The sequence below is a fragment of the Schistocerca cancellata genome, chromosome 5 (genome assembly GCF_023864275.1).
Source record: "Schistocerca cancellata isolate TAMUIC-IGC-003103 chromosome 5, iqSchCanc2.1, whole genome shotgun sequence".
Taxonomy (NCBI): Eukaryota; Metazoa; Arthropoda; class Insecta; order Orthoptera; family Acrididae; genus Schistocerca; species Schistocerca cancellata.
In genome coordinates this window covers 94,495,190-94,518,098 of record NC_064630.1, presented here as the reverse complement: position 1 = coordinate 94,518,098, position 22,909 = coordinate 94,495,190, and the positions used below count along the sequence as shown (strand labels likewise).

Below are 22,909 nucleotides of genomic sequence, written 5' to 3'. Positions count from 1 at the left end.
CTTATAGCACTTAATAGTTATCTAACTTGTCCAGTCACAACAATTCTTGTAAGAAGCACTGACAAAGGTCAAAGAGAAGTAATGTTGCGGATGTAATTCACAAAAGAATTCCTCTTTAGTTCTAATCGTCTAGAGTCTTCACTAGAAGTATCGTGTTACATTATACAACAGTACTGAAGGTTCGGCAGAGTGAATGAATACACAGTTTTCTCTCACTGTGATGAAATATGATCCGACGTTTCTTAAGCGGGAGGAAGAAAGTCTTCCTACAGTGCCGACAGTGGTTTCTGTTCAGCTTCGCTCTTCATGCAAAGTACTTCGGCGTTTTTAGATGAGATATTAGGAAACCATGAAAAAGAATAGAGGACAGGTTTTTGCACGGTTCAGTTCTAATTAACTTCTGATGTAAAACCAACATTACCTGAGAGTTCTTCGCATTTGATTTTAGGCTCAGCTTAACGCAGCCAACGGAGGGCCGAACCCAAGTCAATGTTAGTCGATTGGATGGCAGTACTGGTATATTCAGGTCCCTTCTAAGTAAAGCAGCAGGTCATATTTACAGAACGACACATACGGGACGTCACTGACATATAAGGAGAACAAAAGAGGGCCCAAGTCTGACACCTGACAAAACTTGCTTCGATGACGAATTTTCATTCCTGGGCACGACACCCTTCTCTTTATTTCTGTAATAGCTTTCAAACCACGTCTGTATACTGTCTGAAATCTATCACATTCTTGTGAGAAGTACCTGATGATTGATGGCTTCAAATGCTTTACTAAAGTCTAATAACATTAACTGTTTGCTCTCTGTCATATTTCAGATCATCTGATAACTACTACAGTGCTCGTGCTGCCGTATTTACAGAATTGGACTCATATTTGTCACACAGGTTGAATGTGTCAAAGTAATAAACTTCTTTTTTTGAACAATACATTCCAAAATTCTGGTTGCAATATGTAAACTTGTAACGCCGGAAATGCATAGCCTCCTATTTCCATCTATTGTACTATTTTTTTCCTTGCTTTGTTACCTCAAGATATGACATTTCTGTCTCTTTGTATATTGTAATTGTTTTACTGTTTGTATATATATATTTATACATTTATGTCGATGTATAATTGGTTGTTTTGTAAATATTATTTGTATTTTACGCTGGGTCTTGCCTAGGGAAAACTGCTATCGAACGATTACGTCGATAGGTCGTGTGAAGAATCAAAGTGTGTAGGATCTTTGGTAGTGTTAACTCTGCCGCGTGGAGCGCGGGCTGAGCAGAGGGAGTGTGGCGGGAGTAGCGAGTGGAGCAGGTGTGTTGTGTGACGCTCCCGCGAGTTGCCGCGCTTTCGGGGTTTGGCAGCATGTAATTGCGCTCGACTTGCGATGATAGTTTCTGACATGGTGTCGCGGACGGGAAACATTAACTAGCGCGCATCAAGAGCCCGTTTCGTCTGGTGACCGTGTCGAGAAGAAGGCGCGCCAACATCCAACTTCTGCAACAGCGACGGCCGACAATGAGTGACAGTCGCCACCTCCTCGACCGACGGCTTCAAACCTTCAATCAACCGACAAGGAAGACTGGACGCACGTAAAGTTTTAGAACTGTATGGCAGACCTCAGCTTTTCAAACTGTTCCATTTTCGTCACTATAATTACAGCAACTTAGCATGAACTTTTGTTGCTCATTGTCCCAATTGCATTACCAAGCAGAGTCCCTTCCTTTTCCGAAATGAACCCGAGTGTCGTTGAAATTCAGACGCCAGCATTAAAGTAATATAGCTAACTCGTTTTCACTGCTTTAATTTCAAAGTTCAATTATGGCATTAATAGCTGGCTACAATATTCAGATTACACAAGCACGAATTAAGAGTGCGAGCTTTGTTACCGTATTTTAGCTTACCTGTGACTGCAGCTCAGCTTGGTACGTACTAAATTTTACTATTGTTAATTGTTCAGAATCATTTAATTCAAGTTCAAAGTTAAATCTCTTCTTTCTAAATTGCGTAGATTCAAGTAGCTTTTGAAATGATTGTTGAGGTAGTCCAAGACTAACCGTATTTTACTGAATTTCGATGTGCTTCAGAAAGAAAGCTCACTATTAACTTCAGTCACTAAATTAACTTTCGATTTTCCGGTTTTATTAATTCTTTTGCTAAATTAAGTCAGAGTGTAGCGAAATTTATTACTTCTGACAAACTTTCAGTTTTCACACTACACGTGTCAATCTTCAGTTGCCACGCTTCTAGTGCTAATTATATGTGTAATAACCTTTCTTTTTCAGTTACTATAGTAATTGTCCTTAGGACTGGCGACCGTGATTTCCCCCAAATCTCAAATACCTAATTACCGCTAGTTAATTGTTAACGTAACGGCTGCACATTTACTTTCTTTATTAATTTTACCCCTTTTCAAAATTAATTTCCACCAGTTTCATTAGCACATTTCCTTTCATCTAGATGTAACCCTTTCCTCCCTCTTTACCGACAGGTTAACTTCGGTGACGATTGCTTTTCCAAAACTCCCATTAGGTACACGCGGTTTCATTTTTCAGTGTCATTAAGGTCGGTAAGTGAGGGGGAGGTTACAAACTGCTGATTGGTTGGTAGAAACCGGAGAACGACGATTTTCATTCTTAGGTACACAACTGACTATGCTTAGTTTCCATTCATCAAAAAATTCCCAGTTCACGAGAAACAAATTAAAGACGTCCGTCCAGGCTGGTATTATACTCTCCGTATCCACCTGATGAAGCAGAAACCATCGGTAATCGGAGAAGGCTGCCAATCGTAAATCAGCTGTAGTCAAGGTTTTACACTGTTGGACAAGAGAGCGTATCTTCCGAAGATACTCCGTCATTAGTTTGGGTTCGGAAAGCAGCTGTCAGCATCAGATGTTCACGTGCAGAAAAGTTCGTGGAACTTCAATGATTTACTTCCATAGTCCCCTCTTCATACTGTCCTAGCATTTCGTCTTCAAGCACCTTTCTAATTTTTTTCCCCTTCTGCATCAATACAAGCGGAGGTGAACATTTTCCGTGACTGATATTTACAAGGATGCCATTAATATACTCATTATTAATCCCACCCAGTATCAAATATTACTGCAGCCGACAATGACACTTTTCCGAATTCAGGCAGTTTCTTACACGACTTTGCTCTTCTTAGCATAATCACTAAGTTTGTGTGTATGTGTGTGACTGTGTGTGTGTGTGTGTGTGTGTGTGTATGTGTGTGTGTTTTAATGACAACTGGAGTGAGTTCATCAAAAACAGAATACGCGAACATCTCGTGGTCGTGCGGTAGCGTTCTCGCTTCCCACGCCCGGGTTCCCGGGTTCGATTCCCGGCGGGGTCAGGGATTTTCTCTGCCTCGTGATGGCTGGGTGTTGTGTGCTGTCCTTAGGTTAGTTAGGTTTAAGTAGTTCTAGGGGACTGATGACCATCGATGTTAAGTCCCATAGTGCTCAGAGCCATTTGAACCATTTGAATACACCCGAACATTGTGGTATCACACATCGATACCATCCTATCAGCACCTTTAATTTGCAGTGGAATTGCATGTTCCTGTCAGGTAGTGACAGCAGTCGTGTGAGATCTGGCGGACCCAATGGAGCACGCCTGGTGAGCCATTCCTCTAGTGGCTGTGCACAACGAGTGCTCTGTGCCGTCGCGATATAGAACGGCAGGCGGCAGCCAGACACACACTCGCACTTGGAGCCTCTTCGCTGCGATCTACTCAGAAGCTGCCTAGTCGTGGCTCCGACTCGATCATTCGTACTTAGTACAGAGAGCCTCTTCCTTGTAGACATTGGGCCTCTTTGCTACGATGCTAGGCTGACGCCACGTCATCACGGCTCCCACTCGATCATTCATACTTACAAGGGAACCTCCCCATCGCACCCCCCTCACATTTAGTTATAAGTTGGCACAGTGGATAGGCCTTGAAAAACTAAACACAGGTCAATCGAGAAAACAGGAAGAAGTTGTGTGGAACTATGAAAAAATAAGCAAAATATACAAACTGAGTAGTCCATGGGGAACATAGGCAACATCAAGGAGAGTCTGAGCTCAGGAGCGCCGTGGTCCCGTGGTTAGCGTGAGCAGCTGCAGAACGAGAGGTCCATGGTTCAAGTCTTCCCTCGGCTGAAAAGTTTACTTTCTCTATTTTTGCAAAGTTATCATCTGTCCGTTCGTTCATTGACGTCTCTGTTCACTGTAATAAGTTTAGTGTCTGTGTTTTGCGACCGCACCGCAAAACTGTGCGATTAGTAGAGGAAAGGACGTGCCTCTCCAATGGGAACCGAAAACATTTGATCGCAAGGTCATAGGTCAACCGATTCCTCCATAGGAAAACGCGTCTGATATATTCTATACAACACTGGTGACGGCACGTGCGTCACATGACAGGAATATGTTGTCAACCCACCTAACTTGTACACTTGGCGAATGGGTAAAAAGATTCTTCTACCTCGCCCGATTTAGGTTTTCTTGTGGATGTGACAATCACTCCCAAAAAAGTGATGAAAACTGAAAGTTAAAACTTTTCACCCGAGGCAAGGCTTGAACCAAGGGCCTGTCATTCCGCAGCTGCTCGCGCTAACCACAGGACCACGGCACTCCTAGACTTGCGCTCTCCTTATTGTTGCATATATAGCACATGGACTGCTCAGTTTGTATATTTTGCTTATGTTTTCATAGTTCCACACAACTTCTCCCTGTTTTCTCGATTCATCTGTGTTTAGTTTTTCAAGAGCTATCCACTGTGCCAACTTATAACTAAATCTGAGGGGGGTGCGATGGGGAGGTTCCCTTGTTAGTACAGAGAGGCTCTTCCTTGTGGACATGGAGAGCTGGACTCTATTTCCTGCTGCATTTTTTGTAATGAGCCTTCGAACACTTGGAGATATGCAGGTTGAGTAAATCTTCTGTTTACTGTGTTCGCTTGTTCGCTAATCATTTCTGCTCATGTCCAGCTGCCACACCACTGTAATCCAGCTCTCCTTACCGTTGTGCGTGGTGGTGGTGGTTAGTGTTTAACGTCCCGTCGACAACGAGGTCATTAGAGACGGAGCGCAAGCTCGGGTGAGGGATGGATTGGAAAGGAAATCGGCCGTGCCCTTTCAAAGGAACCATCCCGGCATTTGCCTGAAACGATTTAGGGAAATCACGGAAAACCTAAATCAGGATGGCCGGAGACGGGATTGAACCGTCGTCCTCCCGAATGCGAGTCCAGTGTGCTAACCACTGCGCCACCTCGCTCGGTACCGTTGTGCGTGAAGTCGTACGCAAGAAATAGCAGGACAGTACCCCTGAGAATGACACCAGAAGAAGCAGGAGATGTAAGGAAGAGGAGCAGGTATAATGAGGAAAATTGGAAGGGAAATGATTGTGAAGAATAGGTATGTAATGGAAACAAGGTATGAGAAGGAAGAAGCTGAGCAGGAAAAGGAGGAGGTGGAAGGGGACGTGCAAGGGTGAAATAGATAAGCGACAGGAGATGATGAACTGAACTAAGGAGAACATTGAGCAGGAGGAAATGTAAAAAGAACAAAAAAGTCTGAAGAGGACGGAGAGAAAGTTAAAATATGAACGGGAAACTTGAGTAAGAAGGCGAAGAGATTAAGTAAGAAGAGACAGAGAGGTGAGGGAGAAGGGAGTGATTTGTGAGGAACAAAGATTTACGAGAAACAATTGGAAGTAGAGAAAGTAAGAGAAGGGTCATGGAGCAGAAAGTACTGGCAAAAGGAAGGGCATGAAATGTAAGATAGGAGAGGTAAGATGAAGATTATGTATGACCAGGAGGAGGAGCTGACTGCAGTCGCGGGATACGCACCGCCGTATCCGTGTCCGATGATGCCGCCCCCGTGGCCGGAGTCAGGCACGTGGTGGATGGCGCCCATGACGTAGCCGTGTCCGTCGCCGAAGCTGAAGCCGTGCTGCGGCAGCTGAACGTGTCCGCCCCCGCCGTGGTGGCCGCCGCCCTCAATGTGCACCGACTCGCCACCGCCGCCGCCTCCCGCGTGGATCAGCACCGTCTTCGTGTGGTGCTTGTGCTTGATGAACTTCGGCACGTAGATCTTGAAGTGCACACTGCGCAGCGGAAAGGGCGATACTTATAAAATGTCCTCAGCTCATAAACAGAAATGACCCATTACTTGCTGACTTAAACTCCGCACATTGGAGTGCCTAGTTTCATCCTAGTTTCAGTACAGTGGACGACAGTATTGGAGGCACATCTACATCTACACCTACATACATACTCCGCAATCCACCATACCGTGCGTGGCGGAGGGTACCTCGTACCACAACTAGCATCTACTCTCCCTGTTCCACTCCCAAACAGAACGAGGGAAAAATGACTGCCTATATGCCTCTGTACGAGCCCTAATATCTCTTATCTTTGTGGTCTTTCCGCGAAATGTAAGTTGGCGGCAGTAAAATCGTACTGCACTCAGCCTCAAATGCTGGTTCTCTAAATTTCCTCAGTAGCGATTCACGAAAAGAACGCCTTCTTTCCTCTAGAGGCTCCCTCCCGAGTTCCTGAAGCATTACCGTAACACTCGCGTGATGATGAAACCTACCAGTAACAAATCTAGCAGCCCGCCTCTGAATTGCTTCTATGTCCTCCCTCAATCCGACCTGATAGGGATCCCAAACGCTCGTGCAGTACTCAAGAATAGGTCGTATTAGTGATTTATAAGCGGTCTCCTTTACAGATGAACCACATCTTCCCAAAATTCTACCAATGAACAGAAGACGACTATCCGCCTTCCCAACAACTGCCATTACATGCTTGTCCCACTTCATATCGCTCTGCAGTGTTACGCCCAAATATTTAATCGACGTGACTGTGTCGAGCGCTACACTACTAATGGGGTATTCAAACATTGCAGGGTTCTTTTTCCTATTCATCTGCATTAATTTACATTTATCTATATTTAGAGTTAGCTGCCATTCTTTACACCAATCACAAATCCTGTCCAAGTCATCTTGTATCCTCCTACAGTCACTCAACGACGACACCTTCCCGTACACCACAGCAGCATCGGCAAACAGCCGCACATTGCTGTCCACCCTATGCAAAAGAGTCCTAGCACACTTCCCTGGGGCACTCCAGATGATACCCTCACATCCGATGAACACTCACCATCGAGGACAACGTACTGGGTTCTATTACTTAAGAAGTCTTCGAGCCACTCACATACTTGGGAACCAGTCCCATATGCTCGTAACTTAGGAGTCTGCAGTGGGGCACCGAGTCAAACGCTTTCCGAAAGTCAAGGAATATGGCATCCGTCTGATACCCTTCATCTATGGTTCGCAAGATATCATGTGAAAAAAGGGCGAGTTGCGTTTCGCAGGAGCGATGCTTTCTAAAGCTGTTGTTGAGCGCCCATAACCCCCCCCCCCCCCCTTCTAAAGCCGTGCTAATGCATGGACAGCAACTTCTCTGTCTCAAGGAAATTAATTATATTCGAACTGAGAATATATTCGAGAATCCTGCAACAAACCGATGTTAAGGATATTGGTCTGTAATTTTGAGGATCCGTACTTCTACCCATCTTATATACACGCGTCACCTGCGCTTTTTTACAGTCGCTCGGGACTTTACGTTGGGCAAGAAATCCGCGATAAATGCAAGCTAAGTAAGGAGCCAATGTAGTAGAGTACTCTCTGTAAAACCGAATTGAAACCCCATCAGGACCTGGCGATTTATTTATTTTCAACCCATTCAGCTGCTTCGGTTGCTGAGAATAATGTGCAACAGAAATAAGCAACGAGTCACGTGTCCATTGCGACATCTAGAACAGATTATTATGAGACTTTCAAAAAACATTTTGATGAACCGTGTTTATATCAACACTGTAATTCTGATTGCTTTCATGATGTTCGACATGAGGTTCAGGTGACGTAAATATATTAAATGGTCTCACTTCTTAGGTATGTCGATACTACCCGGGTAATATCGCTCAAGTGCTTCGTTTGTGTGTACCAACAGATATTCCAACTAATAATGACACCGGATTTCTGCGTCACAAAACACGTTTCCTTTTATTCATTCAAAGCATCACTAATGCTAGAGCCTTTTTGACCATTTCTTTCTTGCAATGGATGTGTGAGGTCTACATGCATGTTTGATACCATTTTACCCTTTCGCACAGGTGCTGTCCGTAAAAAATAAAACGAAATGGCAGAGCATAAACAGTGAACAACAAAACATAAGGCAGAAAATGAAGTCTATCAGTAAGGCAATATGTTTCGGACGACCAATAAAGCGATGGGAAGGGCTGTTTCCCCATTCCCCGCCACACACGTCGACGGTATTCGTCTCAGGTGCGTGAGCAGCACATCATCCTCCAGGCCTTTAACATCAGCTTTCGACACTGGAGCCATTTTCTTTATTCATTTAGTTAATGAACTCCTTTTCTGTCCTTCCACACCTCCTCGCCTCCCCCCCCCCCCCCACCACCACCACCAAAAAAAAAACCAACATTTATCTCACAGGACTGCTCTGTTCGCCCATAACAAACCAAAGGACGGTAGGTAGTGATTCCGTAGATTGCACTCAGATTCCTTGACTTCTGGAAGACATTCGATACAGTTCCGCACGGTCACTCAGCGAAGAAAATACGAGTTAACGGAATATCGGACCGGCATTGTGACCTTATTTAGGACTTCCCAGTAGATAATATTTAACATTCCATACTTAGCTTGTAACGCCGGAAATGCATATCCTCCTATTTCCATCCATTGCACTGCAAATTTTTTTCCTTATTTTGTTACCTGAAGATATAACATTTCTGTGTCTTTGTATATTGTAATTGTTTTACTATCTGTATATATATGCATTTATTTCGATGTATAATTGGTTTGTTTTGTGAATATTATTTGTATTTATAAGCTGGATCTGGCCTAGGGAAAACTATGCTATCGAACGATTACATCGATAGGTCGTGTGGAGAACCAAAGTGTTTAGGATCTTTGGTAGTGTTAACTCTGCCTCGTGGGGCGCGGACAGAGCAGAGAGAGTCTGGCTGGAGTAGTGCAGTGGAGCAGGTGTGTTGTGTGACGCTCCCGCGAGTTGCCGCGCTTTCGGGGTTTGGCAGCACGTAATTGCGCTCGAATTGCTATGATAGTTTCTGACATGGTGTCGCGGACGGGAAGCATTAGCTGGCGCACATCAGGAGCCCGTTTCACCTGGTGACCGTGTCGAGAAGAAGGCGTGCCAACATCCAGCTTCTGCAACAGCGACGGCCGAAAATGAGTGACTGTCGCCACCTACTCCACCGACGACTCCAAGCCTTCAATCAACCAACAAGGAAGACTAGAAGCACGTAAAGTATTAGAACTGTATGGCAGACCTCAGCTTTTCAAACTGTTCAGTGTACCTCAAAAATTAGAGCAACGTAGCATGAACCTATGTTGCTCATTGTCCCAATTGCATTACCAAGCAGGGTCCCTTCCTTTTCCGAAATGAACCCGAGTGTCGTTCAAATTCAAACGCCAGCATTAAAGTAATATAATTCCATTTCACTGCTTTAATTTCAAAGTTCAGTTAAAGTATTCATAGCTGGCTACAATATTTAGATTACACAAGCACAAATTAAGAGTGCGAGTTTTGTTACCATATTTTAGCTTACCTGCGACTGCAGTTCAGCTTGGTACGTACTAAATTTTACTATTGTTAACTGTTCAGAATCATTTAATTCAAGTTCAAAGTTAAATCTCTTATTTCTAAATTGCGTAGATTCAAGTAGCTTTTGAGATGATTGTTGAGGTAGCCAAAGACTAACCTTATTGTACTGAATTTCGTAGTGCTTCAGAAACAAATCTCACTATTAATTTCAGTCACTAAATTAACTTTCAATTTTCCGGTTTTATTAATTATTTTGCTAAATTAAGTCAGAGTGTAGCGAAATTTATTACTTCCGACAAACATTCAGTTTTCACACAACACGTGTCAACCTTCAGTTGCCACGCTTCTAGTGCTAATTATATGTGTAATAACCTTTCAGTTACTATAGTAATAGTCCATAGGACTGGCGACCGTAATTTCCCCCAAATCTCAAATATTTAATTACCGCTAGTTAATTGTTAACGTAACGGCCGCACGTTTACTTTCTTTATTAACTTTACCCCTTTTCAAAATTAATTTCTACCAGTTTCATTTGCATTTTTCCTTTCATTTAGATGTAACCCTTTCCTCCCTCTTTACCGACAGATTAACTTCGGTGACGATTGCTTTTCCCAAATTTCCATTAGGTACACGCGGTTTAATTTTTCACTGTCATTAAGGTCGATAAGTGAGGGGGAGGTTACAAGTTGGCCACAACTGTGAGATGTCACTCCGGATGAATGCCGAAGAAATGTTGCGAGGTCTTCCTGTTTATGATGCGTAATACACACTGTTTAGTCACATTAATGTGACTAACTGAGAAAATCCTCAATAACCGACTTTTGCAGCGCGGTCCGTTGCGAGACGTGCAGGAAGGCCGTCAGCCAGGTTCTGGATGGTACTGACAGGGATGTGAAGCCATGCCTACTCCAGTGCAATGACCAGCTGCACTAGGTTTCCCGGTGGAGGATCCGCGGGGCGAAAGGCTCGAACGAGGTGGTGCCACAGACCCCCTGATCCAACACATCCTCGACTGGGTTTAAATCCGGGGAGTTTCGTGGCCAGGAGACTACGGTAAACGCATCCTGGTGTTCTTCGCACGTACACGGCGAGCTGTGTGACACGTTGCATTGCCCTGCTATCGTGCCGAGGAAAACAAACTGTATATAGGGGTGGACATGATCCCCAAATATAGATGCATACTTCTGCGATCCATTGTGGCTACCAGAATTACCCAGGGAATACCACGACAACATTTCCCAGACCATAATGCTCCCTCCTCCAGCCTGGACCCTTCTGAAGATTGTTACAAGACGCTTGCTTTCAGACATTTCATGCATTACACGCCAACATCCATCTGTCCGATGAAGCATGAAACGAGATTCATCTGGAAACACCACCCGTCGCCACTCAGTGAACGTCCAGATGCGTTACTGGCGTGCAAATTCCACCCTCCGTCGCCCGAGAACAGCAGTCAGCATGGCTGCTTGAATCAAGCTCGCGCAGCGGAGGTCCATACGCAGCAATGTTCACTGAATGGTTGTCGAGGAGACACTCCTCGAGTCACCATATGGTCACCTCTAAAATCACATTCTCTTCCCCATAAACCACACCACTCATTCTTTCTGCCTCCCCATATCTCACTTCCTCAACCTATCTCTCTCTCGGCCCTCCCTCTCTCCTCCTACCCCTCTTCTCCTCTCTCTCTCTCTCTCTCTCTCTCTCTCTCTCTCTCTCTCTCTATCTCTCTCTCTTTCTCCCTTCCGCTCTCTCTGTCTCTTCTCACTCACACAAACACACACATACACGTAAGCTAAATATCTCAGTCGATAACACCACTTTAAATGGCACGCCACACCTAAACAAACACGAAACGAAACAAATAAAAACCACATATCTTCGACAACATGTGAAATGGCATCAGAAACGTTTTGTTAGGCTGCCAAATTGTACAAAATGCGTGTTAACAGGAAGTAACTACAACAGCAGACGAAATACGCTACTGGCCATTAAAATTGCTACACCACGAAGATGACGTGCAACACACGCGAAATCTAATCGACAGGAAGAAGATGCTGTGATATGCAGATGATTAGTTTTTCAGAGCATTCACACAAGGTTGGCGCAAGTGGCAACACCTACAACGTCCTGACATGAGGAAAGTTTCCAACCGATTTCTCATACACAAACAGCAGTTGACCGGCGTTGTCTGGTGAAACGTTGTTGTGATGCCTCGTGTAAGGAGGAGAAATGCGTACCATCACGTTTCCGACTTTGATAAAGGTCGGATTGTATCCTATCGCGATTGCGGTTTATCGTATCGCGACATTGCTGCTCACGTTGGTCGAGATCCAATGACTGTTAGCAGAATATGGAATCGGTGGGTTCAGGAGGGTATTACGGAACGCCGTGCTGGATCCCAACGGCCTCGTATCACTAGCAGTCGAGATGACAGGCATCTTACCCGCATGGCTGTAACGGCTCGTGCAGCCACGTCTCGATCCCTGAGTCAACAGATGAGGACGTCTGCAAGACAACAACCATCTGCACGAACTGTTCGACGACGTTTGTAGCAGCATGGACTATCAGCTCGGAGACCTTGGCTGCGGTTACCCTTGACGCTGCATCACAGACAGGAGCGCCTGAGATGGTGTACTCAACATCGAACCTGGGTGCACGAATGGCAAAACGTCATTTTTTCGGATGAATCCAGGTTCTATTTACAGCATCATGATGGTCGCATCCGTGTTTGGCGACATCGCGGTGAACGCACGTAGGAAGCGTGTATTCGTCATCGCCATACTGGCGTATCACTCGCTGTGATGGTATGGGGTGCCATTGTTTACACGTCTCGGTCATCTTTTCTTCTCACTGACGGCACTTTGAACAGTGGACGTTACATTTAAGACGTGTTACAACCCGTAGCTCTACGCTTCATTCGATCCCTGCAAAGCCCTACATTTCAGCAGGATAATGCACAATGGCATGTTGCAGCTTCTGTACGGGCCTTTCTGGATACAGAAAATGTTCGACTGCTGATCTGGCCAGCACATTCTCCAGATATCTTACCAATAAAAAACGTCTGGTCAATGGTGGCCGAGCAACTGGCTCGTCACAATACGCCAGTCACTACTCTTGATGAACTGTGGTATCGAGTTGAAGCTGCATGGGCAGCTGTATCTGTACACGCCATCCAAGCTCTGTTTGACTGAATGCCCAGGCGTATCAAGGCCGTTACTACGACCAGAGGTGGTTGTTCTGGGTACTGATTTCTGAGGATCTATGCACCCAAATTGCGTGAAAATGTAATCACATGTCAGTTCTAGTATAATATATTTGTCCAATGAATATCCGTTTATCATCTGCATTTCTTCTTGGTGTAGCAATTTTAATGGCCAGTAGTGTAAGTACTTTAACACGACACAGACAAGTGAACACTAAAAGATAGAAAAACCGTAAGTAAAACGCCAAATAATGTGATAGGTAGTGATTCTCAGTCGGAAACGCACGACAGACAAAAAATAGAAAACATTTCATCATTTTCAGATGACAAGCTGAAGAATGTATGGCACACTTAAAGGTGCCACTATAGTAACGTGAGGTATGTAAACAAATACCGATTGGTTATAATAACCGTGCAGCTACTCATGGAGGTCCCCTATGGGTTGTAATTATGGTATGGAAGCGAATCTTGGTACGTATGCTAATGCGTTAATGCGGAATCGATTTACGCTGAAACAAATTTCATTTTTGGCCACCAGGTGCGAATCTGGCGCTGTACAGCATCTCTTCGACGGATTCGGTACTCATATTGAACTAATTTTGTAAGCGTCAGGAATCTGCAATAAGTCTTTCTAGCTTGTTTGACCTTTCCTGCCCACGTTCCGTTCCTAATCCATTAGATATGAAAACATTTCTATACGTCTTTCTTGCATTGCCATCGCCAGATTTGCATCTGATAGTCAAAATCGGAAGTAAGAAGAGCTACAATATCCGAAAGATTATTATGTCTAGTGATTTTTGGTTAAGCTTTTCACTTTTAGCAGTGGAACAGATTAATATACGGTTATTTCAGTTAATGTGGTAGTCAGAGGTAACAATATGAAACAATATTTCCCAACACAGGGAGGTATGGGTCATACAGTGTATCCCTGGGATATCAGAAGACGATAGTCCAAAAACTACAAGGCATACGGAAAACAGACACACATCAGTGGATAGAGAATCTCTCCAAGTTCTTAATTCACATTACAAATGCACAGTAGGGGCACCCTTTGTGACGTGGCAAACGTCAATACTCGCGTACAGCTCATTGGCACGAACTATCCGGGAAGGTGCGACAGCAACCCGATCTGCAAGTCCGTTCACTGAGTTGCCTGTCTGCAGGCGCCCACTAACTCTACGGGACAACACAGATCTGATATGTCTATGAGAGCGTCCTGAAAAGTAAGTCCTATGAAATCCTCTGTTCTCAATATCTGGTGAGATGTTACGTGTCATGCTTGTTACTCGGTCAGCTTTCCCGCTTCGTAGCAAATTGAAACTTTCTGCCACTAGAGGTCTCCGAATTGTAGCGTGTAACAAAGCTGTGTGCAACGTAAATATGTCGATGCGTGAGAAAGAGCACGCTGTAACTGACAAGGGAACCTCCCCATCGCACTCCCCTCAGACTTAGTTATAAGTTGGCACAGTGGATAGGCCTGAACACAGATCAATCGAGAAAACAGGAAGAAGTTGTGTAGAACTATGAAAAAATAAGCAAAATATACACTCCTGGAAATTGAAATAAGAACACCGTGAATTCATTGTCCCAGGAAGGGGAAACTTTATTGACACATTCCTGGGGTCAGATACATCACATGATCACACTGACAGAACCACAGGCACATAGACACAGGCAACAGAGCATGCACAATGTCGCCACTAGTACAGTGTATATCCACCTTTCGCCCCAATGCAGGCTGCTATTCTCCCATGGAGACGATCGTAGAGATGCTGGATGTAGTCCTGTGGAACGGCTTGCCATGCCATTTCCACCTGGCGCCTCAGTTGGACCAGCGTTCGTGCTGGACGTGCAGACCGCGTGAGACGACGCTTCATCCAGTCCCAAACATGCTCAATGGGGGACAGATCCGGAGATCTTGCTGGCCAGGGTAGTTGACTTACACCTTCTAGAGCACGTTGGGTGGCACGGGATACATGCGGACGTGCATTGTCCTGTTGGAACAGCAAGTTCCCTTGCCAGTCTAGGAATGGTAGAACGATGGGTTCGATGACGGTTTGGATGTACCGTGCACTATTCAGTGTCCCCTCGACGATCACCAGTGGTGTACGGCCAGTGTAGGAGATCGCTCCCCACACCATGATGCCGGATGTTGGCCCTGTGTGCCTCGGTCGTATGCAGTCCTGATTGTGGCGCTCACCTGCACGGCGCCAAACACGCATACGACCATCATTGGCACCAAGGCAGAAGCGACTCTCATCGCTGAAGACGACACGTCTCCATTCGTCCCTCCATTCACGCCTGTCGCGACACCACTGGAGGCGGGCTGCACGATGTTGGGGCGTGAGCGGAAGACGGCCTAACGGTGTGCGGGACCGTAGCCCAGCTTCATGGAGACGGTTGCGAATGGTCCTCGCCGATACCCCAGGAGCAACAGTGTCCCTAATTTGCTGGGAAGTGTCGGTGCGGTCCCCTACGGCACTGCGTAGGATCCTACGGTCTTGGCGTGCATCCGTGCGTCGCTGCGGTCCGGTCCCAGGTCGACGGGCACGTGCACCTTCCGCCGACCACTGGCGACAACATCGATGTACTGTGGAGACCTCACGCCCCACGTGTTGAGCAATTCGGCGGTACGTCCACCTGGCCTCCCGCAATGCCACTATACGCCCTCGCTCAAAGTCCGTCAACTGCACATACGGTTCACGTCCACGCTGTCGCGGCATGCTACCAGTGTTAAAGACTGCGATGGAGCTCCGTATGCCACGGCAAACTGGTTGACACTGACGGCGGCGGTGCACAAATGCTGCGCAGCTAGCGCCATTCGACGGCCAACACCGCGGTTCCTGGTGTGTCCGCTGTGCCGTGCGTGTGATCATTGCTTGTACAGCCCTCTCGCAGTGTCCGGAGCAAGTATGGTGGGTCTGACACACCGGTGTCAATGTGTTCTTTTTTCCATTTCCAGGAGTGTACAAACTGAGTAGTCCATGGGCAACATAAGCAACATCAAGGACGATGTGAACACAGGAGCCCCGTGGTCCCGTGGTTAGCGTGAGCAGCTGCGGAGCGAGAGGTCCTTGGTTCAAGTCTTCCCTCGAGTGAAAAGATTAATTTTTTATTTTCAGACAATTATCAGAGTTCAGGCACTCACACATAATCAACTTCGCTCTCCAAAATTCCAGGACATGTTCAGATTTGCTTGGACATATGCAGGATTTGACGGTCTACACATGGCAAGATTTGAAAACGTTAAAAACATATGTTTTGACAGAGCACAGAGAAAACTGTGCGACTGTGAAACTGTTGCATTCATTTGTCGCAGTTTATGTGACACAGTCTTATGTTTTCATCACTTTTTGTAAGTTATTATCACATCCACAAGAAAACCTAAATGGGACAAGGTAGAAGAATCTTTTTACCCATTCGCCAAGTGTTCAAGTTAGGTGGGTCGACAACATATTCCTGTCATGTGACGCACATGCCGTCACCAGTGTCGTATAGAATATATCAGACGTGTTTTCCTGTGGAGGAATCGGTTGATCTATGACCTTGCGGTCAATTGTTTTCGGTTCCCATTGGAGAGGCACGTCCTTTCGTCTACTAATCGCACGGTTTTGCGGTGCTGTCGCAACACACAGACACTAAACTTATTACAGTGAACAGAGACGTCAATGAACGAACGGACAGATCATAACTTTGCAAAAATAAAGTAAGTAAACTTTTCGCTCGAGGGAAGACTTAAACCAAAGACCTCTCGCTCCGCAGCTGCTCACGCTAACCACGGGACCACAGCTCGCCTGTGCACACGTCATTCTTGATGTTGCCTATGTTCCCCATGGACTACTCAGTTAGTATATTTTGTTTATTTTTTCATAGTTCCACACAACTTCTTCCTGTTTTCTCGATTGATCTGTGTTCAGTTTTTCAAGGCCTATCCACTGTGCCACATTATAACTAATTCTGAGGGGGGTGCGATGGGGAGGTTCCCTTGTGAGTTTCTAACGGCAGAGAAGGTGTCTCCAAGTGGAATACGCAGAAGAATTGAAACTGTGTACGGTGATTATCGTATTGGCATCAGTAGTCTACGACGTTGGGTTGTTTGTGGCCGTAATGAAGGACACGATGGTGCTAACCTTAACATGTGTGACACAGATCAGAGTGGACGACCGACGAGAGTCAGCGGAGTCGGGTTGACGAACTCATCAGAGAAAATCACGGATAACACAGCACACCTCTCAGGTAAGTGTGATATACCAGGAGAGCGTGTACAGGCCTTCACTGCAGAACCACGGTACAGAAAACTGTTTGCACGGTCGGTGCCTCGAATGCTCACTCTTGACGTGAAATGGAGGAGATTGGCCATCTCTCAACAGTTTCTTTTGCTTTTTAAATTTGAGGTTGTCCTTAACAACACTGCGACTGGTGATGAAATCTGGGTCCACCATTTTGATCCCGGAAACAAGAGAATGTCAGTGGAGTTTTGCCACAAAGGATCACCGACGCCAAAAAATTTCAAAATCGTACCATCAGCAGGTGGAGTCATATTAACAGTGTTCTGGTGCATTTGGAATTCACGGCTAAAAGCACAACCATAAACTCTGCAACGTGTTGCGAACGCCTCAAAAAACTGGAAACACGAATCCGAATAGTTCGTCCACACACAGAGCACCCTCTCCTTCAGCGTGCGAGACCACCAACGAGCGCTACGACATCTGCAACAAACCGATGCCTCGGGTTCACTGTCATCGACCATCCTCCATGCAATCCGGACTTGGACCCATCCGATTTTCATCCGATTTCAAAACTTAAATAACACCTTCGAGGACTACGCTTTGACAGCGATGAAGCCGTGCAAGCAGAGGTGATGTTGTGGCTCCGACAATAAAGTCAAACATGCTACAGTGACGGTACCAACAAACTGGTCTCTCATTGGGGCAAAAGTGAGTCGTCACCAAGATGACTTTTTTGAGAAATAAATCTTTAGGCTTCAAGAAAGAAGATGTAGAATGTTAATAAAGCTTGTTTTATTTAAAAGGCTTTAAAGTTTGTCACACAAAAAATTCGGTGGCATTACTTTTCAGGATTCTCTCGTACATGTCCTGACACGCCTGCCCCTTGGTGTTCGTATCCGATGGTGTGTACTACGACTCAAAACCTATCCACTGATATGTGGCACTTTGCTGTATGGCCTGCAGTTCCACACAGTCGTCTCATAAAAATCTTGATACCTTATCGTGGAACACATACGTCCCATCGGTAGTGTAATGGTTAAAGAAGTTGATAGTGGTGACTCTACTCACTGTTTGTAGTCTCCTTTGGATCCCGCCTCAGCAGCGGAGAACAGGACCGCCACCACAATCAGTTTCACCTGTAGACATGGAAAAACCATCGGCCAAGTCAGTGTTTGCTCAGCAGCCGTTCTGGAGAATGAAGACGAAGAATCAACAGCGCCCTTTTACGGAATCGTAATGCGAAACATTTTGCAGGAAATATGGCTGAGTCAGCGCTAGAAACTGAATGTGACAAGAGGAAGGACGAGAAGATAAAAAAAATTTGCCTTAGAAACATTGATCCAAATATTTATAAACAATGGAGCTATTGAGAACGTAGTCGTGCGAATTAAAAATGCCTCAGACTGCAGGTTAAAAGCCCTTATTTCATTATACTATGATCGATTTCCGGACTTACAGTCCCACTATCGGATGTGGCAGGTCGCTGGGAGCATCACTTCGTGCTTGGTGCACCTTACTAAAGGATAACGGATATCAGGTCAGACATGTTCCAAAGCTGAACATACAGCTCTGCGATCCAATGTGTGTATCAGGTACATCTGATGAAGAAGCTGGAAGCCTTCGAAATCGGTGTGGTACAATAAAATCAAGAGTTTTTAATTGCAGTCTGAAGCAGTTTCTTTTTTCCCTGTTTAATTGACAGTCACACAGGCATATAGCCTATATGATCGTTCCAATTCATGTCCCTACGGATTATTACAGTCAGGTGAAAAACGAACTCACATTTTTATATGACGATGTTACTAATAATCTAACTCACTTCATGCTTTTCAGCGGTTCTGCTTTAGATTCCTTTAATTAATTTTGGTTTCTTCCTCTTTGTGCCTTTACAGTGTGTTTGTACAAAATGTTTCATCGTATTCCTGTAAAGTTTACTTAGTTGCTTGCTATAAAGTTTAGGCCTTGCAGGTACGCCAGCTTGCTCATTCTCTGCAGCCTAATTTCGCAGTGTTAGGTTTCCAGCTTCCACCGCTATTCATAATGTAAGTTTGGTTTTCCCAAACGGTGTGTCGTGACATTTTAGTGTGTTTCTTTTATCAGAGGTCTTACAAGACTAAAAAGTCAAAGGCCTTGCTGCAGTGGTTACACCGGTTCCTGTCAGATCACAGAAGTTAAGCCTGTTGGGCTCGAATGGGTGACCGTCTGGGTCTGCGAGCGTCGTTGGTAATCAGGGAGCACTCAGCACTTCTGTGGCCAATTGAGGAACCACTTGATCGAAAATCAGCGTCTCCGGACATGAAAGCTGACAATGACCAGGAGAACGCGATCTGATAAGTCTGTAATGCCATTAGTTGGCCGTTTGTGTAACTCAACACCTTTTAGTATGTCAGTTTAAGTTTTTGTGAATTGTCGTATTCAGATTTTGTTTTAAGTGTTTATATGTAAAATCGTTTGCCGTATAAAGGTATTTAAAAAATGAAAACATGTATTTTGGAAAATATTTGGAAAAAAACTTATTTTGCAAGTAGCCAGTAAAGCATTATAGCGCTTCTATATCCATATAAATAATAATATGATTATTTCATAGGGTCTTCACATCAAACTTGAGTGTAGCTTGGGACAACGTGTAGGGTTTACTTCATTAAAATCTAATGATGGAGAAAAAGATATTTTATTTTAAAGTTTTATCTAAAATCCTCTGCTCAGCTTAGTGTCAGTGGTTCGGATATTTACTCATCACGGCGTAGTACACCAAAGACCCAAATGACGGGGATGTTGGTTTTTTAACTCAGCGACAGATTTATTTTCGGTAATTTATGTCAATGACAAAATTAGTGGCTGCAACGTTATCTTGACGAATACAAAGTAACAGCAATTTCACTTGGCTAGGATATACGTGTATACTGATTTCGCTTTGAGTATTAAAAATTTAATAAGATTGCTAGCTCCTTTCAATAGTTTTCTTTGCGACTTCTTTCCTAGGAAAGTTTTTTTTATCTCAGTGACAGAAGAATTTTCGGAAATTATGTCAGTGATAGAACTAAACACCGCACTCTTATCTTGACGAATTAAGCACTGTAATCTTATCTTTATGATTATAAACTAATATCGAATTTGCTTGGCTAGGATAAACGTATTTATTGATTTAGTTTTGTGTATTAAAAACTTAATTATATTGCTTTTCTTCTTTCGATAGGAGGGAAAAACGAATTTCTAAAGTTTGTTTTGTGATTTGGGTGTCTACTCATTACACTATTTATTAATAACAATGCCTAGAAAATGGTCGAATCTTTCTGGATACACCAGACAAAGTAAGAGACTGAGGACTACGTGGTCTCAAGAATCCAATGGATATCATCTAGCGAGACTTTCTGCAGCTTGAGAACATCAGGCTTTAACTCGCGCTTTGGAAATTCCTTCCGAAAGTACGTTGCGACTTAACTCTAATCAGGAGCTCCATGCATTACTTCGCTGCTCAGATAGCTTGATTCCCAGTTATTTCTTCCCAGCGTAACACCGTCGAAGCAGAAATTTTTACGGTCTGGGGCGCAGCGGAGCGAATTTGTACATCCAAAATCCCCATATTCCTACCAGTTTGTTGTTTCGCTTTGAACGTGTAGAATTCTTCGCTGAGTTTATGTTATGCCATGACCATAAACAAAGCACAAAACCAGACGTCATGTGTAACGGGCGTGGACCTCTCTCTCATGTTAGCAATGCAAACAAGTTCTTTGCTCATGTCCCTAACGCTATAATGCCCTACTTCAAACGTTGTATACACAAAAGCTTTATAAGTAAAAAATAAATTTCACATGTACGAGGTCTTGGGAAGAGGTATATGTAAATACCCGGACAATACCGGGCTTCTCAGCTAGTCTGAAAAAATGCTTGTTGCATGATGAACACATGGAGTAGGAATGTGGCTACTGAGGAATTCGAGCGGTGTTTGACAGAGTGCTGAGCTTTGTAAACGGGCAATATCAAGAGGATTATAGGTGCGGAGAAGATGCCCATACCACTGCCCGACGAAATGCATTATGGTTAAGCGAGTGTGAAACTGTCCATTGGTGAAGCTAGAGACGCTCTACGTAACGTGTTAAGGAACTGTTATACCTCAGTTAGACCCCACTCAGTTTTGTAGACTCAGTAACTTAATACACAGCTTAATTAATAATATAGTGCTTAAATAAATTTTTGCTGTGTTTTTGTGTATGCAGAACATTTTATCCAAACTTAAGTCTGTTCCTCTGTACTGATTTACTGTATAAAATTAGAATAATTAGTCATTGTTATGTTAATATTTAATCGCCTGAATTACCACTAGATTGCCCTTCGTAGATGATATTGTTCCAGTTAGCTAAGAATAATGTAGTATGACTGTGAGCATATGGTTACAGTGTGATTGTGCCGTCACGAACGTAAAAGTGAATCCGTTTCTGTTCTTTTGGTCTTAATGTTACATTTCATTTCCCATGTTGTGAGTAAACCGGTGTTGTGGATCGATGCTACAAAAACGCATACTCAAATTACTTTTTTTAAGAAAAGTTTTACAAAATTAGTTGGCTTCGTTGTTGTGTGTCTTTGTGTTCAATATTTTGGAACAGACAATTTTATACGATTTTTGTATCTTGTTGTGTGATTATATAACGGCGAAAGACAGGGCCACAACCACTCCAGCTTTATATCTAGCTTATTTGAATTGCATATTTAAATTCTGGATGAGAAACTGAATCAAATGAGTGTCACTACATTGGAATAACTCAAATTTTCGACACACAAGTACTGGCAACTGGTAATTAAATTTAAATTTGCGGGCACCTTAGCACTTATTTAATGCTGTCCTTCTTCTTTTTGACGTTAACTGCACGTGTCCTTAGGAATTATCAAATTAATTTATATAATATTTCGTGAATAGTTTAAGAGATGTCTGCCACGGTGTAACCTCTGTAAGTTTGTAATATGACGCATTTTCTCTATAATGTGAATTGTAATAACTTATAATCAATTTTTTCACTATATGTACAAAACAGCACCTGCAACATCGGGCAACTGTTAATTCTGTTCGACGTTAATTCGAGTACTAACGACAACTTAGAGCAGTGATTACCTTACTTTCCTACTTACTGAAAAGAGTAGTCGGGAGAAGGCGTCGTCAAATTTTCTCGGAGCGTATCTTCGAATACTTCGTCCTGGATAAAACAAATGCAGTGCAGTCCAAAAATGTCAAGAAACTATCCCACATAATTGTAAAGATAAAAAAGTATTTGAAGATAGGAAACGTTTCATCATATTTCCTTTGCACCCCATGTTTTCGATAAGATAATGGTTGGCAGCCGGCATAACGTTCAGAGTAAGTTGCCAGTGCACGTACTAAAAGAACACTTTTGTGTTGGTATTGCACTGGGGTAGAAACTAAGTCCTTGTGAAATCTTTGAGACGCTTGACCCAACAGCAGAGATCCAGAATCTGACATTGTCCTTTGCGTTTTTTCTGCAATGCCCTTCTGTACCTGTTTTATCGAAAGAGGATGACCAGTGGTTTAATTTACTGGTGGATGCGTAAGTACTGAAATCTACACTGATGAATCGAAACATTGTGACCTCTGAAATTCTTCAAGCTTTCCCCGTATCTGTTGATATCTTGAGGTGTCGGATGTTCTGTCAGATATCAGGATCGTCCGTGCACAATATTTTGACAACGTGAATAATACACTTTGTCAATGAGGCATGTCGTACATCGGCCAAACAACTAGGAGAGTGGACCTTAGAAGTCGAGAACATCGGAGGCACAACGGCTGGGACAGGCAACTAAATCAACCATCGCCCAGCATTGTCTGGAATTTAAT

The 22,909-nt window shown here is 44.1% G+C and overlaps 1 protein-coding gene across 1 annotated transcript in view; it reads right to left on the bottom strand.

The window, feature by feature from the left end:
• Positions 1-22,909, bottom strand: part of LOC126187898 (uncharacterized) — a 61,210-nt gene that overhangs the window by 16,981 nt on the left and 21,320 nt on the right. Inside the window, exons 2-3 of the mRNA XM_049929249.1 lie at positions 18,133-18,200; positions 5,830-6,086 (exon numbers count right to left, since the gene is read on the bottom strand). Of these exons, the coding sequence (XP_049785206.1) occupies positions 5,830-6,086; positions 18,133-18,200 (325 nt within the window). The remainder of the gene's footprint in view (positions 1-5,829; positions 6,087-18,132; positions 18,201-22,909) is intronic.